Source organism: Pongo pygmaeus, chromosome 1 (assembly GCF_028885625.2).
Source record: "Pongo pygmaeus isolate AG05252 chromosome 1, NHGRI_mPonPyg2-v2.0_pri, whole genome shotgun sequence".
In the NCBI taxonomy this organism is placed as follows: Eukaryota; Metazoa; Chordata; class Mammalia; order Primates; family Hominidae; genus Pongo; species Pongo pygmaeus.
The window spans coordinates 2,506,005-2,522,153 of NC_072373.2; the positions used below are offsets into that span (position 1 = coordinate 2,506,005).

At 44.2% G+C, this 16,149-nt stretch overlaps 2 protein-coding genes across 6 annotated transcripts in view; one reads left to right on the plus strand and one right to left on the minus strand.

The window, feature by feature from the left end:
• Positions 1–3,629, plus strand: part of TFB2M (transcription factor B2, mitochondrial) — a 27,963-nt gene extending 24,334 nt beyond the window's left edge. For 3 of the 5 annotated variants that reach the window (XM_054477596.2, XM_054477617.2, XM_054477604.2), the window contains one exon: positions 971–1,609. In XM_054477596.2, coding sequence (XP_054333571.1) covers positions 971–1,142 — 172 coding nt within the window. In that variant the 3' untranslated portion in view covers positions 1,143–1,609. Of the gene's footprint in view, positions 1–970; positions 1,610–3,252 lie in introns of those variants that run through there. The other 2 variants (XM_054477611.2, XM_063665919.1) reach the window with 1 other exon arrangement.
• Positions 3,630–12,202: 8,573 nt separating this feature from the next.
• LOC129012239 (endogenous retrovirus group K member 16 Rec protein-like) lies at positions 12,203–14,263 on the minus strand. The gene is made up of 2 exons (XM_054447775.2): positions 14,003–14,263; positions 12,203–12,304 (listed from the first exon to the last, which is right to left on the minus strand). Exons 1-2 carry the CDS (start codon positions 14,261–14,263, stop codon positions 12,248–12,250), a joined length of 318 nt encoding a protein of 105 aa, XP_054303750.1. The 3' UTR covers positions 12,203–12,247.
• Between the last annotated feature and the right edge of the window lie 1,886 nt (positions 14,264–16,149).

Here is a 16,149-nt window from a genome sequence, read left to right on the forward strand (position 1 = left end):
AGTGGTCCCATAAGATCATAATGATGCTGTATCTTTTACTGTATCTTTTCTATTACCATTGTGTTACAGTTGCCTACAGTATTCAGCACAGTAACATGCTGTGCAGGTTTGTGTCCTTGGACCAATAGGCTATGCCATATATCCTGAGTCTGTAATAGGCTGTATCACATAGGTTTGGGTTAAGTACTCTGGAAGATGTTCAAGCAACAATGAAATCACCTAACAGTGCCTTTCTCAGGACATACCTCCATCATTAAGCAATGCATGACTGTATAAGGAAGTTCGCGGCTTTATAATGTATTTACCAATGATGGTTACATCAAAATGTGAAAAATGATTCCCTCTTTGTAAACTGCCAAATAGCAACTTCTGCTGTTTGTAGTTACTGAACTTTGACATGAACCAAAAGAAGTTAAGAATATTTTTTGCAGAAAGGAAAAGGATGAAAGAGGTAGGCATAATAATTTTTTTAAAGGATAGTGATTAAACTAGAATTGGGTGTAAAAATTGATTAGAGTATGTGAAAGCCTAAACCTGCTATTAATATTTTCATTATAGGTTAGCTGTGAAACTTTAGAAATAAGCATGAAGTTATTGGAAGCTCTTAAACTAAATAAGATTGCTTATATATAATAAGTTAGGCATTTTTTTTTTCTTCTTATTTCAATAGCCTTAGGAATACAAGCGATTTTTTGGTTTCATGGATGGATTGTTGAAGTCTGGGCTTTTAGTGTACCCATCACCCAAATAGTGTACATTGTACCCAGTAGGTAGTGTTTTATCCCTCACCCTCCTCCCATCCTTCACCCTCCTCCCATCCTCTTCCCTGCTGATTCTCCCGTGTCCATTATAGCACTTTGTATGCCTAAGTTAGACATTTTAAATTCAACTTAGAAGCCATTTCTGTCACCATTAACTGATAGATGCATGAAAAAGAATTAAGTACATTTACTTTGTATTTCTTTTGCAGTTCATTGACTCCACTTGATGCGAGGGATATATTGATGCAAATAGGAAAACAGGAAGATCAGAAAGTAGTTAACATGTACCCTCAAGACTTCAAAACACTTTTTGAAACTATAGAGTGTTCCAAAAATTGTGCTTATAGATGGCTATATGATGAAACCCTGGAAGATAGGTAGCAACTAGACTGTCGTTTCTGGTGGAGCAGTTTATTTATTTGGAAACTATGACATGAAAACCAAATTTGAAAACTCACATCCTTTCAGCAGAAGATAACTGTTCTTGTTTTGCACAAGCCAGGCAGATCATTTCTCCTAAGTTGATATCATCGGCTTATTGGATGAAACAGTGGCTGCAATTTTATTCACAATTGAATAAAATGAAAACTTCAATTAATTGTGGATTTGATCAGATTGAATTCGTTTTGTTTCAGATTCCTATTTAAATATTTCACTTGTACTGTTGCTGATTTTTGCATCTTCTTGAAGAACAAGAGTCTGTACATTATTAAGCTTAGAAAGTAAGCAAAACTGATTTACTGATTTGCCTTTCAGTTTGTTGAAATGTACTGTCAAGTACTGTACAATGAAATTGTTTAAATTTTAATATGATTTAAGCTTTTTAGAAATTAAAATATTTTAAATAAGATTTTGTGGTTTCTTTTGTTCTCTAAATACCTAATAAAACATTAACTGACGCTAATTTACTCCTTTTTAGTTCTGTCACGTAGAGTCAATATAGTTTTGTTGAATAATTCAGTCTGTATTACTGAAAAGTCTCCTGCACATTTGTTCTATCAAGAAAATTCATCTGAAGTTGGATATGAACCTTAATGGAATTTATATGAACCTAAATGGAATTAAGAATATTTTCTTGGCCGGGCACAGTGGCTCACGCCTGTAATCCCAGCACTTTGGGAGGCCAAGGCGGGCGGATCACGAAGTCAGGAGTTCGAGACCAGCCTGGCCAACGTGGTGAAACCCCGTCTCTACTAAAAGTACAAAAATTAGCCTGGCGTGGTGGTGGGCGCCTGTAATCCCAGTTACTCTGGAGGCTGAGGCAGGAGAATCGCTTGGACCTGGGAGGCAGAGGTTGCAGTGAGCCGAGATCGTACCACTGCACTCCAGCCTGGGTGACAGAGCAAGACTCAGTCTCGGGGAAAAAAAAAAAAAAAAAAGAATGTTTTCTTGCCAGGAATGGTGGTGTGCACCTGTAGTCCCAGCTACTCAGGAGGTGGAGGAGGGAGGACATCTGAGCCCATGGGTCTAACCTGGGGGCAACATGGTGAAACCCCCATTTCTAGAAATATTTTATAAAACAGCTGGGCATGGTGGCAGGTGCCTGTAGTCCCAGCAACTTGGGAGGCTGAGGTGAGAGGATCACTTCAGCCCAAGAGTTCGAGGCTGCAGTGAGGTATTTATTGTACCTGTGAAGAACCCCCTGCGTTGCAGCCTGGGTGACAAAGCAAGACCCATCACTTAAACAAAAAAGTTCCTAGGGTGGGCCAGGCATGGTGGCTCACACCTGTAACCCCAGCACTTTGGGAGGCTGAGGCGGGCAGATCACCTGAGGTCAGAAGTTTGAGACCAGCCTGTCCAACACGGTGAAACCCCATCTTTACCAAAAATACAAAAAATTACCCAGGCATGGTGGTGCATGCCTGTAATCTCAGCTACTTGGAAGGTTGAGGCAGGAGGGTCGCTTGAAGCCAGGAGGCGGAAGTTGCAATGAGCAGTGATCGTGCCACTGCACTCCAGCCTGGGTAACAGAGTGAGACTGTCTCAAAAAAAAAAAAAGTAACTACAGTGTAAGAATGAAGTCAGCTGAGGAGTGTTTTAAATACAGCTCAGAGGGATCAACGTGGTTGTAGGAAAAGGGATGGGGTCTTAAGACTGGTAAAGCACATTTTGCTCTTAGCTTAGATGAAAGAAATTGGCTACACATGTTCTTTTTAGATAAATTAATGACCTACAGTTGCCATATTCTCTCAGCAAACGCAAGCAGTGTTACTTCAGACAGAATAGAAGAGGAGCTGAGAAGGACGAAGAGTCGTAGTAACTGCTGTGGACAATCAGGGAGTTAAGAAGGGATACTATGGAGGGCCTTTTAACAGTGGCTTCAGTATTCTCTACTATTGTATGATTTTCAACAGTGGGACTAAAGTAATGGGGACCGTGGATGATTAGATTAATAAAAGACATGTGTTAAGGGAATGCCTTTGCCTGCATTTGAATGATCTGCATTAATTGTAGAGTGAGAAGCTAATCTGACGTTCCGCATCTTTCATAGGGGATAGATACAGCCTAAGAACAGTGGAGGTGTTGCCAAATCTCCAGTTTTGAGAAGCATCATTGACAGATGTCCCCAGCTACTGCCCCTCTGAATCCACCACCTCACTTATGCAAAGGCTCTACTTCCTGCATGGTGCCCTGAGCTAGCAACTCAGCATGATGGAGACACTAACGCAGGCCCATTCTGTTGACATACAGACAACCAACAGGCAATTTTGGCTCAAAGACTCCCTGTGGCCTGGCTGAATTTTGCTACAGTTCAGTCCTACCCAACCCTCCTTCCTTCCCTCTCTCCTTCCTTAGTCGGACCTGCAATCAGTCTGAAGATTTGTCCTGCCTTCTGTTCCCTTCTCTAATAAACCTCTTTCACATGTAGTCCTTGACATCTACTTTTCTGTAGACTTGAACTAACACAAGAGTCAAAGAATTTGAAAGTCCCAGGGAAAAAGTGGTTGAAACAATGAAGCAAGTGCTAGAAAGCTAAGTTTTAAATCGTGAATGCTGGCATTAAGGACACAAAGCATGGAATGATTCCTGGTGATTACAAGGCCCAGCAACAAGTAATTGAGGATTAAGCACTTACAAAAATAATTTACCAAAGGGCACAAAAATAATTTACCAAAGGGCCTATTCTTTTTGCTGGTGGCTGAGGATAATGGACAGTTCCTTTGGATCCCCAAACCTTATGAATTTAGTGTACTGTTCAAGTGGACCACTGACAAAGCCTGTTATCTCTGAAGAAAAGTTTTCAGACTGGGAACAGCGGTTTACGCCTATAATCCCAACACTTAAGGAAGCCGAGGCGGGAGCATTGCTTGAGCCCAGAAGTTGGAGACCAGCCTGGGCAACATAGTGGTGAAGTGGCATCGTTCATCTGGGGTAAAACCCAAGGTTCCTTGTCCCATGCCAAGGAAAATCAAGGACAGAGACACACAAGGAGTGAGGTTAAAAATGGAGGTTTAATAGGTGAAAGAAAGAGAAAAGCTCTCTCCTGAAGAGACAGGAGGTCCCAAGCAGGTCTTCTGGTCTGCAGTGAAGTGCAGGAGGTTTTATAGATGAGCTTGAGGAGGTGGTATCTAATTTACATAGAGAACAAAAGATTGGTTGGACAAGATGTGCCATTGGCATAGCATTCAAAGAACTGGTTAGGACTAGGTGTGCCGTTTGCATAGTGCACAAAGAAGCTGGCCGCCCCACCCTAATCTTTTATTATTCAGATGGATTCTCTACCTGGCCAATGCCATGTTGCCTGCTTTTTAACTGTACACGCGGTGACACAAGGGAAGATGGAGCCTCCATGTTGAACATGCCTGGCCCCCAGTAGCTTTTTTCTATCCGCACAGGTGCCGGCATCCCCCCATGCAAGCTTCCAACTTGCTTACCTATGTTTGCAGCTCAATTTTTCAGGCTGCTCTTTGTTAGAAAAGAAATGATTTGGGGGCTGCTTTTTCTTAAAAGGGAAGCCTTGCTGAGGACTTATTCACCCTCACTGTCTGCCAAATAATTTATTTCTAGCTCCTGTATCATATTTCCCCTCTCAGAGTGGTAACCCTAACTGCTGTTAGGGGGTGTTGGGCGATGACTCTTTCTGGCTACTTCCTGCTGAAGAGAGGGGCGTTGAGTGTGGGACAGCAGCTAGAGCTCCTCCTGGAGTCGACCTAAGGGTCCTCGGAAGAATGGCATGTCCATGCGAGGTTCCATCTGCAGTGCCATTTGGAGTTTAATAGCTTCTAGGTGAGAGGAAATAATTCAAGTTACTGTATTGCGTATACAAGGTCTCCAAATATTAGTACAAAACACACAAGCAAGAGGGGACTTAAAAAAGGAACTAATCAATTCCATAAAGAAGACTGGAATCCACGTTTTCTCTTAACTCTGTCAATGATTCTAATTTGGTCTTTAAGCACCTGTAGGTTCTCTTCTACTTGACTAGAGATGCTGATCCAGAAGCAGCATGTTTCATTTAAAAGTGCACAGGTAGGCTGGGCACAGTGGCTCATGCCTGTAATCCCAGCACTTTGGGAGAGCGAGGCGGCCAGATCACGAGGTCAAGAAATCTAGACCATCCTGGCCAACATGGTGAAACCTCATCTCTACTAAAAATACAAAAATTAGCCAGGCGTGGTGGGGCATGCCTGTAGTCCCAGCTATTCGGGAGGCTGAGGCAGGAGAATTGCTTGAACCCTGGAGGTGGAGGTTGCAGTGAGCCAAGATTGTGTGTCACTGCACTCCAGCCTGGCGACACAGCGATACTCCATCTCAGAAAAAAATAGTAAAAAAGAAAAAGAAAAAGTCCTAGCTGACTCAGTGATAGCAAAACCTTCATGCTTACCTGTCGTCAGTAACTATTATTCCTGCTATAAGGATAATAATTAAGCAAAATACTTCAGTGGTTGAGATTCTTCATCCAATATTCCATTCTGGAGGTGTGACAGTATACAGTCCTACTGCAAATAGAGTGAGTATAACAATTCCCGCAAGGGAGGTATAGTAGATAATTTCCATCTAAAATTTTGCTCACCAAGATACAGAATTTCCCTCTGGGGGTCTGTGAAGTTACAAATGTAATCCCCTGGATAATCAAAATCTCTCTGAAAGTACATGTCAAAAAGAAGTTTTAATATTTGATGGCAAATCTCAAGAGGAAAAGTAGAAATGACTGAAGGTATATGGTAAGGTAGGGGTGTGACTGAGTAGGAAGAGAAGCCCTCACTCATTTACTTATCTGTTATGATTTTCAGCTTAACATCTTCTATTTCTTCACATTTATATCCAGGACGTTCCTCTGAGCTGTCAGGGGTTGCCCTCTTAGCTTTACAGGCTTTGACTTGAGTGTGATGTATCCGGGAGTCGATACCTGTAACTTGTACTGCTGAGGGGGTTAAAAGAAGAACAGTGTAGAGGCTGGGCGCCGTGGCTCACGCCTGTAATCCCAGCACTTTGGGAGGCTGAGGCAGGTGGATCAGCTGAGGTCAGGAGTTTGAGACCAGCTGATCAACATGGAGAAACCCTGTTTCTACTAAAAATACAAAATTAGCCAGGCGTGGTGGTACATGCCTGTAATCCCAGCTACTCGAGAGACCGAGTCAGGAGAATCACTTGAACCCGGGAGGCAGAGGTTGCGGTGAGCCAAGATCGCGCCACTGCTCTCCAGCCTGGGCAACAAAAGAGAAACTGTCTCAAATAAAAATAAAAATAAATATAAATATAAGAAGAACAGAATAGGGCCCTTCCCAGCTTGGGCGTGGGGGAGGAGAGAGAGAAGGGAGAGCTTTCGCCAAGACCAAATCCTCTGGGTTAAATAGAAGTGCTCCTGTTTTTGAGGGCTGGGCTTTTGCTAGTTGTGTTCACTGCTGTTGAAAGTGAGCTAGAGGCCGGGCGTGGTGGCTCACGCCTATAATCCCAGCACTTTGGGAGGCCGAGGCGAGCGGATCACAAGGTCAGGAGATGGAGAACATCCTGGCTAACACGGTGAAACCCCGTCTGTACTAAAAATACAAAAAAAATTAGCCAGGCGTGGTGGCGGGTGCCTGTAGTCCCAGCTACTCAGGAGGCTGAGGCAGGAGAGTGGCGTGAACCCGGGAGGCAGAGCTTGCAGTTAGCTGAGGTCGCGCCACTGCACTCCAGCCTGGGTGACAGAGCAAGACTCCGTCTCAAAAAAAAAAAAAAAAAGAAAAAAGAAAATGAGCTGGAGAGTTTACATCCTTAACCAATTCAGAGGTCTCCCAGTCTAATAAGAAATCACTGGTAAGGAAAGGCCATCCATACAGCATTTCAAAAGGGCTCAGACCTAACTTTGAAGGGGTATTTCCTACCCACAGTAAAGTCATGGGAAGAAGAGTGACCCAAGGAAGGTTAGTTTCTTGAGACAGTTTTCTGACGTGTCTTGATAACATCATTGGTCATCTCTACCTTTTCTGAGGACTGGGGTCTCCAAGCACAATGGAGATGATACCGTATGCCCAGTGCCTTTGAGAACCCCTGTGTGATGGCTGCCTTAAATGAGGGGCCATTGTCACTTTTGAGGTACTTAGGCACACCAGAGTGAGGAGTTATTTTGTTAACTCACACTTTTATTACCTCAGAGGCCTTTTCTGTATGGCATGGAAATGCCTCTACCCAGTTAGTGCAAGTATCTACCCATACTAGGAGGTATTGGATGCCCTTCATCTTTGGTATATGAGTGAAGTCTATCTGCCAGTCTTCCCCTTGATAGCTTCCCATCCTTTGGGTTTGAGGAGGAAGGAGCTGCCTGTTGAGGGGATTATTTTTAAGACAGACTTCACAAGCATTAACAACCTATTTGACTGTTTTTAATAAGCTCTCTCCTGAAAACAATCTCTGGGCACACTGATCAGTTATATCCTTTCCCAAGTGAAAAGCTTGGTGAAGGACTTTAAGGGCTTTCCATTGGCTGAAGGTTGGCAAGGGGAGTTTGCCATCCTCTGACTTCAACCGTCCTGAGGGCTGGAAAGTGTACCTTCGAGAGGTGGCCCATTCTATCTCTGCAGGGGAGTACTGAGGCTTAATTTCTCTTATGGAGCCTTCCCAGATTCAAGGGGCTTCAAGTGTGTTGTACCCTGAGGCTTCCTTGCCACTGACTTGGCTGTCTGATCAGCTAACATGTTTCCTTTAGCTACTTCATCTGTTCCCTTCTGATGTCCCTCACAATGCATTGCTGCTACCCCTTGTGGAAGGAAAACTGATGATAATAATCTGTTAATTTCCTGATGGTATTTTATAGGAGATCCATTAGCAGTAAGAAAGTGTTTTTCCTTCCAAATGGCAGCATAAGCATGGAGAACTAAGAAAGCATTCTTAGAGGCAGTGTAAATATTAGCTACTGTTCCCTTCCTTAATTCAAGTGCTCTTATAAGAGCTATTAGTTCAGCTAGTTGAGTGCTTGTGCCTGAAGAGAGGGATGCACTTTAATAACACCATTCAGAGTGACGACTGCATATCCTGCCTTACAGACTCCTTGCTCTACAAAGGAACTTCCATCCATGAAAAGGGTCCAGCCTGGATTTTGTAGGGGAGTGTCCCTGAGATCCTCCCTGGCTGCATAGGTCTGTACCACAACTTGCTCACAGTAATGTTCAGGTTCCCCAGTTTCCTCGGGGAGGAAAGTGGTCGGGTTTAGGTGAGGATAAGTTTTCAGTTGGATTGTAGACCCTTCTAACAGCAGAGCTTGATATTTAAAGAGCCATCTGTCTGTTAGCCAAAGGCTTCCCCTAGAAGACAGCAATCCTGCTACATTATGTGTGGGTATAAATAGTTAAGTCATTTCCCAGGGTTGATTTGGTGGCATCTGGTACCAGTAGGGCCACAGCAGCAACTGCTCAGAGGCATACTGGCCATCCTTTAGCCACGAAATCAAATTCCTTACTCAGGTAGTCCACTGGCTATTGAGCTGGTCCTTAGGCTTGCATTAAAACTCCCAGGGCCATTCCCCTGCTTTCTGATACATAAAGATTGAAGACCCTCCCTATGGGAAGGCTGAGGGCAGGTGCCTTACGTAAGGCTTGATTTAGCTGGCTAAATGCCTTTTGAGCTTCAGGTTCCCAGGTTAGGAGATGAGCTTTAGCCACTTAAGTTTCTTTTATGAGGTGATATAAAGGGTGAGCTATCTCAGTGTACTCAGGTATCCATAGTCTGCAAAATCCTCTAATTCCCCAAAATCCTCTTAGTTGCCTGAGGGTTGGGGGAGGAGAAGGAGGAAATGGGATGAATCCTTTCTTCCCCTAATGCTCTGGTCCCTTCAGACACACTAAACCCAGGTACTTCACTGAGGTTTGGCAAAGCTGGGCCTTGGAGTTTGAAACCTTATGCCCTCTCTTGGCTAAGAAATTCAGAAGAGCTTCAGTGCCTCCCTGAGAAGCTTCCTCAATTGGGGTACAGAGCAATATATCATCTACATATTGCAAGACCCTAACCTGAGGATGGGAAAACTCAGAAAGGTCCTTTGACAATGCCTGTCCAAACAAATGAGAACTGTCTCGAAATCCCTGAAGCAGCACCATCCATGTTAACTGGGCAGTTTGGCTGGAGGGATCTTTGAAGGTAAATAGGTATTGTGAGTCAGGATGTAATGGTATACAGAAAAAGGCATCCTTTAAATCTAGGACTGAGAACCATTTCGTTCCTTCAGGTATTTGAGTCAGCAAGATATAGGAATTAGGGACCACTGGATGAATTGGGACTATGGCCTCATTAATGAGGCAGAGGTCTAGAACCACTCTCCATTCCCCATTGGGTTTTTGTACTCCTAATATTGGGGTATTGCAAGGGCTGTTAGAGGGCTTGAGGAAGCCCTTCATCTTCAGGTTATTAATAATGGCTTCTAGCCCTTTCCTAGCCTCTGGCTTTAGGGGATATTGTCTCTGGTTAGGAAAAGAAGTGGGATCCTTAAGGTGGAACTGAACTGGCCTAGCAGTTACGGCTCAACCTATTCTTCCTTGAGTTGCCTACAATTCTGGATTCATATTACCTTCCACCAGGGGGAGACAAAGAGTTTGTCCTGGGGCTATGAGGATGCTGATCCCCATGTGAGCTGAAATGTCTCTACCTAGTAAAGAAGTGGGACTTTCAGGTATGATTAAGAAGTCATGCATAAATAATAGATCCCCCCAACTACAACTAAGAGGTTGAGAAAAATATCAGGTCAGAACATTTCCTGAGACATCCCTTACAGTTATGCTATGGGAAGAGGGGAAGCCTGGATCAGAGAGGAGAAGAGAGAGGCTGGCTCCAGTGTCCGGAAGGCGGTCCACCTTCCTTCCTTCCTTCAATTTCCAGAACCACTCAGGGCTCCTGTGCTGTAATGGCAGTTTGAGCCACTGGATCTGGGGGTTTGAACCCCAAGACCCATCAGTCCTGTTGGACCATCTATGAAACTGGTTCTGAACCTGGTGACCTCTGTCTCTGGGGGCAGTCCTTTCTCCAGTGGTCCCTGCCTCAGGCTGGACAGGGTCAAGATGGTTTTTTCTTGCTGCCTGGGTACTCCTTCTTAAAGTGCCCTGACTTGCCACATCAGTAGCAACTAGCATATGCACCTCAGGGATCCTGGACTTTGCAAGCCTGCAAAGCAGCTACTAGAGTCTCTGTCCTTCTCTTGTGCTTCCTTCCTTTCTCTTGGGCCTCCTTCTGATCCCTATTATAAAAAACTAAGCTGGCCACCCTCAACAGGTTCTCCAAGGTGCTATCTAGTCCTATAGCCTGCTTCTGCAGTTTCCTTCTAATATCAGGAGCTGCTTGTGTAATAAACTTCTCCTTTAGGATGAGCTGTCCCTCGACTGAATCAGGGGATAAGGAGGTGTGTTTTATTAGTGCCTGTCATGGAGAATTTAGAGGAATTAAGGTGTTTGGCCCTAGTTCTTTGTAGGCCCTCCAATATGCACGTTAAAAAGTTTTCCTTTTCCATTCTTCTGTGGTGTCATTGAGGTTCCAATCAGGTTTGTCAAGAGGTACTGCCTCTCTTCCTATTGGGAATGATGGTTCTCCATTCTTCCTTTCTTCACTTTCCCTATTTTCTCTTTCCCTTTTTGGCCTACTATAGGAGACATATTGCTCATCTCTGAATTTCTCTGCTGTCTTCAGAGCTGCCTGTTTTTCAGCCGGATCTAGTGTTTGGTTTAGGAGCAGCATAACATTCCTCCATGAGAAGCTAAACACCGGAGTTAAATTTTGGAAAGCTTCTATATATCTATAAGGGCCATCAGAAAATTGACCTAAGTCTTCCTTTATTTTCCTAAGGTACTGCAATTAGAAGGGAACTTGAACCCTAGTGGCATCACCTCCATTGGGCATTTCCTGTAGGGGGAAGTGGGGAGTTTCAGAGGTGGTAGGGCTGAAGGAGCTGATGGCATGGTTGGAGGGGGCCCCAGATAAGGGGGACAACAAGGGCCTGGACACTCAATAGCTGCCTCAGATTGTTCCCCTGGAAGTTACTTCTCCAGTTTTGGGGAATCATTCCCTTTTGGCCCGTCTAATATGACTGCTAAAAAAGCTGAGTCAATTGTGCAATGAAGGGGTGGGTTGCCCCTCCACACCTGTGGGTGTTTCTAGTTAGGTGGAACGAGAGACTTGGAAAAGAAAAAGACACAGAGACGAAGTATAGAGAAAGAAATAAGGGGACCCAGGGGACCAGCGTTCAGCATATGGAGGATCCCGCCAGCCTCTGAGTTCCCTTAGTATTTACTGATCATTCTTGGGTGTTTCTCAGAGAGGGGGATGTGGCAGGGTCATAGGATAATAGTGGAGAGAAGGTCAGCAGATAAACACGTAAACAAAGGTCTCTGCATCATAGACAAGGTAAAGAATTAAGTGCTGTGCTTTAGATATGCATATACATAAATATCTCAGTGCCTTACAGAGCAGTATTGTTGCCCACATGTCCCACCTCCAGCCCTAAGGCGGTTTTCCCCTATCTCAGTAGATGGAACATACAATCGGGTTTTATACCGAGACATTCCATTGCCCAGGGACGGGCAAGAGACAGATGCCTTCCTCTTGTCTCAACTGCAAAGAGGCCTTCCTTCCTCTTATACTAATCCTCCTCAGCACAGACCCTTTACGGGTGTCGGGCTGGGGGACGGTCAGGTCTTTTCCTTCCCACGAGGCCATATTTCAGACTATCACATGGGGAGAAACCTTGGACAATACCTGGCTTTCCTAGGCAGAGGTCCCTGCGGCCTTCCGCAGTGTTTGTGTCCCTGGTACTTGAGATTAGGGAGTGGTGATGACTCTTAACGAGCATGCTGCCATCAAGCGTCTGTTTAACAAAGCACATCTTGCACAGCCCTTAATCCATTTAACCCTGAGTTGACACAGCACATGTTTCAGAGAGCACGGGGTTGGGGGTAAGGTTATAGATTAACAGAACAAAATGGAGTCTCCTATGTCTACTTCTTTTTACACAGACACAGTAACAATCTGATCTCTCTTTCTTTTCCCCACATTTCCCCCTTTTCTTTTCGACAAAACCGCCATCGTCATCATGGCCCGTTCTCGATGGTCGCTGTCTCTTCGGAGCTGTTGGGTACACCTGCAGACTAACAACAGACAAAACAGGCACACAAGGATTAATATGAAATTTATAATCGTAGTACTTCCGATGGTCTTAACCCAAGTGACAGGGTTAAGATTTGCGAGGCCATCAGCAACTCCTGCAATTGCCTCAGTCCTGGCACCAAATTTAAATGGGCTTTTGATGTTTTGAAAATTTGTTCTTTTAATTTGGAAATGTCTAAAGTGAGATTATCTTCTCTTCCCTGTAGATGGTGTCTAACCATGTCCCAGTGATGCTCAGACTCATTATAAATTTGGGGTGTAATACAAAAATCTGACATATTCCAGTCACATTGTAACTGGAAACGATGTTCTAAGCTCATGAGCCTGTCTGCCATCCAAATGACAGTTTGTCTAAGATCATTAATTTGATTTGCCAATTTTTTATCAATACCAGATTGTGAATTCCACAATCTTGGAGAATTCTTTTGCCAATCATTAACAAAGTTTACTGACTGAACAGAAGAGTGCAACGCAACTCCTGCCACAGCAGCCATAGCTGTGACTGCAATTAATCCCATAATCACTTTAATTAAAGTAAAAATGAATCTTTTGGATCTATTTAAAATGCCTTTTAATACTTCAGTCAAAATATGGACGGATGGCGAGGCCTCCCATGGTCGGTCCATGGACACGGGGATCCACACGCCTTCTCTTGCTCTCACCAGCAGAATACGGTGCTGCCAATTAAAAGTTGAATCAATGCAAGTAAACAATCTACAGTTTTCACAGGTTATAGTTTGAGAGTCTGGTTTAATAACTATACTTCCTACAACTGGCATATATGGGGGCTTTACGCAACTTTGTAAAGGAACCGTTAGACTGGAATTTAGGTCAACAGTATAAAATGGCTTACGATCTCTTGTTTCTATAGTTTGATTTCCAGATCAAATCCTAATGTGGTATGAGGCTACAGTAAGCCTCCATAATTCTGGATGTTCAGGACCAGAAACAGGACTTATTATTTTTGGTCTTGGGGTGGAGATTCCTTTTTCTCCCCATTCCCAAGAATAGAAAGACCGTAATTTTTTATGCTTACGTTTGTCTAAACTTTCTGTTAAGTCGCTATCAACAGTTGGACCCACTTGTGCACTTGGACACGACTGAGTTTGTCCTGAGCAATTGTGGTAGAATTGACCTCGAGGTGCCCAATCTATAATAGTTCTGAATTCATTGTTTTGTAATATCACCACACTATTGGCCACACATTCTTCCCAAACTAAAACTTCTACATTTTTTGATCCTTTGGGAATTTCCTTGGGGCAAGGTTTCCCTTTAGGTCTAAATTTTAATGTTCTTTGCTAAGAAAAGTCTTGTAAATAATTTACCCGTGGCCTGAGTGACATCCCGCTTACCATGTGATAAGTGAATCTACTGATGGGACTGACAGTAGGTACTTCTACCAACCAATTTTGGACTGCAGGCATTAAACATCCTGGTGCTCTCCCTAGGCAAATAGGAGGATAACGATACCCAATGGAAATATTTATCATCATCCATTCTTCCTCAGGTTTGGCAGGGCAGCGATCATCTGTGGGGCCAGGTACCCATACACTATCATTAACATATACTTCTATAGGATTGTCCATCCATGTGACTGCCCGAATTAAGGGCGGGAAAGGCACATAGGCCCAGTAGGTATAATTAGCTGCAGCTGTTCCTGCAGGCATAGGGAGACTTACCACCGTTGATACAATCATCAATTCTGCAAGCAGCATACTCTCCAGAGTTTGTGTCATCTTTGTGTTCTCTAGACATTTTGTAGCTAACTGCGTCAGCTTCTTTAGTTGTGCCCAAGTCGGCGGCTCTGCCTTCTTGGTGGATGGCAACTTCATCTGTTCTTCTGACATCACCATTTTGTTCATCTTGTGAGTCGACAGTGCTCGATTGCGGTGTCTCCATCTCCACGGAGGTGCTTTTCTTTGCATCCCCGATGGGTTCATTGCAGAACTTCAAATGTCTAGTGGGTATCCAAACAGGAAGCTGATTTTCTCCTGGTGAAACACAAGCAAAACCTCTCCCCCACGTTATCACCTTCCCTATTTCCCATGTCTTATTTTTATTATCTTTCCACCAATTCAGTTTTCCTTCATGTGGGCTGTTCTTTTTACCAGTAAGATGTTGTTCTGCAGAAGTAGTAGTCTGATTTCTATAAATGTTTAAAAAATTTAAAGTATAGAGTGCTAGATTAAGTTGCATCTGAGGAGTGGTACACTCCTTACTGTCTCCCCCTTCTTTTTGTTTAACTAGTTGAGTTTTGAGTGTTCTTTTAGTTCTTTCAACTATGGCCTGTCCTTGGGAATTATAGGGAATTCCTGTTGTATGTGAAATTTTCCACTGATTTAAGAATTTTTGGAAAGCTTTACTACAATATCCTGGTCCATTTTCAGTTTTGATTTTTTCTATAACTCCCATTACAGCAAAACAAGATAATAAATGTTTTTTAACATGGGAAGTACTTTCTGCTGTTTGGCAAGTTGCCCATATGAAATGTGAATAAGTATCAACTGTTACATGAACATATGATAATTTTCCAAATGAAGGTACATGCATGACATGTGGGTTTGGATGGCGCAGGCAAACCCAGCCCAGGTCAAAGCCTTCCCCTTGAACCTTCTTTTTATCCCAAGCTCTTTCTGGTCCCTGGAACTCGGCATCCCCTAGGCCCTGGGTGGAAAGACAGGTGAGCCAGATTTCAGATAACATGTCTAGAAGAGTGAGCTCCTACAGCGTGCCAGGCACTTTCCCCACAGGACCCTCTAGCTAGAATAACCAAGGGTCATGGAGAGAAACATATCATTAAATATCAGAAATACAAAAAGGGATACCATCAAGAGTTCCTACAGATACTGAAAAGCTCATTAGGTAATAGTACTAACATTTTTATTCTGATATTCAACATTAACAGTAACTTCCCTCCACCCCTATGTGTATGCCAGGACCACCCTGGTTGGGGAGGGCTAAGGTTAGGGAGCACCCATGGATGCTCTGATGCTGGCCCTGGGCCTCGGGGGTAATAGTGATGAGGAACTGGGTGCAGACATGAGTGGGGCAGCCAGGCCTGGCCAGAGAAGCAACACACAGGTGCACAGACGCGTTTACCCACATACACATGTGCACACACGTGCACACATTGCATGTAGGCATGTTGACGCCTCAGGCAGTGGAGGACACTGACTCTGGGTCCTGATGACCCGGGCAAGGCCCCATTGTGATGCGTGCCATGACCTCAGAATGTCACTGGTGCTGGTCACCCGCTCGCCCTCCAGCCTGCCTCTGTGTTCCAGAGCAGCTGCCCACACACAGTGCTATCTGTGAGCAGTTCTGTGTTCATGAGAGTTTGCTACATGAGAGGCATAACCCAGCCCAGCTAATTCATCAGAATCAGGTAAGTGTGACATTCTCTCTTCCCTTCATGCTGATTTGGGGACAGTGGCTATGGGGTGGGTAGTGCTGGCCTCTGGGCAGCTGCCGAGGAGGGTCATCCCTGAGCACTCACCAGATGCCCGTTCTGTGCTGCCCAGGCAGATGATACACATAGGGGTGGAGGGAAGTGACTGCTGCTGTTGAATATCAGAATAAAAATGTTAGTACTATTACCTAATGAGCTTTTCAGTATCTGTAGGAACTCTTACTGGTATCCCTTTTTGTATTTCTGATATTTTAATGATATGTTTCCTTCGTCCTCATGGTGGCGCCATAGGGTGGGTGCTGCTCCCAAATGTGCCCATTTGACAGGTGAGACATCTGGGGTAAGAGAGGCGGTAACTGGGTAACCCCAAGAATCCAGATGTGACCCTGGGTTGTGCTCTCACCCCTGCCCTGTGCC

Bases quoted from the DNA above. Each gene is read 5' to 3' on its own strand.
- LOC129012239 (XM_054447775.2), bottom strand. From the start codon at position 14,263: ATGAACCCATCGGGGATGCAAAGAAAAGCACCTCCGTGGAGATGGAGA. The intron at 12,305-14,002 runs GTAAGTCTCCCT...GTCTGTTGTTAG, and splicing joins TGATGATTGTATCAACGGTG to TCTGCAGGTGTACCCAACAG.